Source organism: Miscanthus floridulus, chromosome 3 (genome assembly GCF_019320115.1).
Source record: "Miscanthus floridulus cultivar M001 chromosome 3, ASM1932011v1, whole genome shotgun sequence".
Taxonomy (NCBI): Eukaryota; Viridiplantae; Streptophyta; class Magnoliopsida; order Poales; family Poaceae; genus Miscanthus; species Miscanthus floridulus.
The window spans coordinates 118,219,794-118,221,610 of NC_089582.1; the positions used below are offsets into that span (position 1 = coordinate 118,219,794).

Below are 1,817 nucleotides of genomic sequence, written 5' to 3' on the forward strand. Positions count from 1 at the left end.
TCGAGGAACCCCCTTATAGACAAATCGGCTGTATAGAACCCAAGGACCGAAAGATCGTCTCAAGGGCGAAAAGGCCGGCCGAGTCGTGAGAACGGCCTATGCCTCTGGGCTACGGCAGCTCCCTCACCACCGTTTCGCCCAAAGGACAGCTTAGGTTCCGAGGAAGTTCTTTGCAGAGAGGTTATCTATCGATAGGGGCTCGACGTCACTATAACGCAATAAGGGAGACTCGCTCTGCCTCTGCAAAGTCGAGCCTCCCTCGGGGGCTAAAAAGGGGGAACCCCCCTAAGTCCCGGACACCATTTCTCAACCGTTTTTCCGAAAATTTCCACACCAAACTCTCTCGCGCTCCGACGGGACCTTCGCAAGAAACCCAAAGACCAAAAGCCTGTCTAGAGGCCAAAGGGCCGGCTGAGTCGTGAGAACGGCCTACGCCTCTGGGCTACGGCAGCTCCCTCACCGCCCTTCGCCGAAGGACGGCTTAGGTTCCGAGGGATTTCTTCGCGATCGGGACAGAGGGCACGAACTTAGAAATAGAATGGAAAACGGTTAAGAAGCACACATACGCAAATACTTTAAGGGCCTCGACGGCCACAAAAAAACGTCACGATTCGGCAACTAACTCGATCCGGTTACATGGCCCCTTTTGGCCCAGGTCAAAGCTCAAGGATCGGCGGCTGGCGCGGGAGGAACCACCTCTTCTTCGAACAGCTTGGCCAACGCGGTGCCAGGTGCCTCGGCCGCCTCCAACAGCCTCACGACCTCTGCATCAGCCTCCTCGTCATCTTCTGGCAACACGTAGCCGTCGCTGACAGCCTCGAGGTTGATGGCGTAGTGCGAGGAGACGACGGCCAGGGCGCGCTTGACACCCGTGTGCAACGCCCCTCGGAGTCTCTCGCGGACGTGGCCGCTCAACGCGATGAGGCGGCTCCCAAGGGAGCTAGCTGATTGGACCTCCTCGACGTCCAGAGCCTCGCAGGCAGACCGGACAGCGCTGCGCAGCGCCTCGTGCTCCCGGACCTCGACATCCAGCGCTGCTTGCGCCGCGACGGAGGCCTCAGCCGCCTGGGAGGCCTCTTTCTCCAGATCTACGTCGCAACAAGGGGTCAGGAGTCAAGCGCGAACCAGGACAAAAAGAGCAAATGGAACGAGGAACATGGTTCAGCAGAACTTACCCTCGGCCTTGCCCTTCCAGGCTGAGACCTCGACCCGAGAGGCCTCGGCCGCCTTGGTAGCCTCCGCCAGGGCGACTTTTGTCGCCTGATGCTCGCTCTGCTCCGCACCCAGCTGCCCGGCTGTAGCCTTCGCAGAGGCCGTCGCTTCTTGGGCCCGAAGCCTGAAGGAGTCTCGCTCCTCCTCCAGTTCCTTGATCTTGGCCACCAGAGGGGCGGACTGCTCCTTAGCCATGGCCAACTCCTGCCTGAATGTCGGCACAACGAAGGCGGAGGTCCTCCACTTCCGCACTCCGCGCCGACAATAGTCCCTGGGCATCGGCAAGCAAGCCCTTCTGGCGCCGGAGCTGGTCCCAGATATCCCTCTCATTTCGCAGGAACACCGATTTCCCAAGGGATCGGGTCTCGAGCTCCTAAGGAGGCAAAACAAAAAACACACGTCAAAACACTGCGAGCGGGCTCGGAGAGAAAACAACGCGGCACGAGAGGGGAAAGTACTCACCCGAGTGACACCAGGCAAGTCCCTTTCCATGACAGTCATCGCTGTCTGCAACGACCGCACGGCCAATCGGCGATACTCCTCGAGGGTATCCCAGCGCCCCCCCTCGGCGACGTCCTCAAGGGCGAACACAGGCTCCCCCTCGG

The 1,817-nt window shown here is 60.2% G+C and overlaps 1 protein-coding gene across 1 annotated transcript; it reads right to left on the bottom strand.

Annotated features, from left to right (window-relative positions):
* Nucleotides 1-309: 309 nt before the first annotated feature.
* Nucleotides 310-1,407, bottom strand: LOC136544271 (uncharacterized). The gene is made up of 2 exons (XM_066536489.1): nt 1,176-1,407; nt 310-1,088 (listed from the first exon to the last, which is right to left on the bottom strand). Exons 1-2 carry the CDS (start codon nt 1,405-1,407, stop codon nt 664-666), a joined length of 657 nt encoding a protein of 218 aa, XP_066392586.1. The 3' UTR covers nt 310-663.
* Between the last annotated feature and the right edge of the window lie 410 nt (nt 1,408-1,817).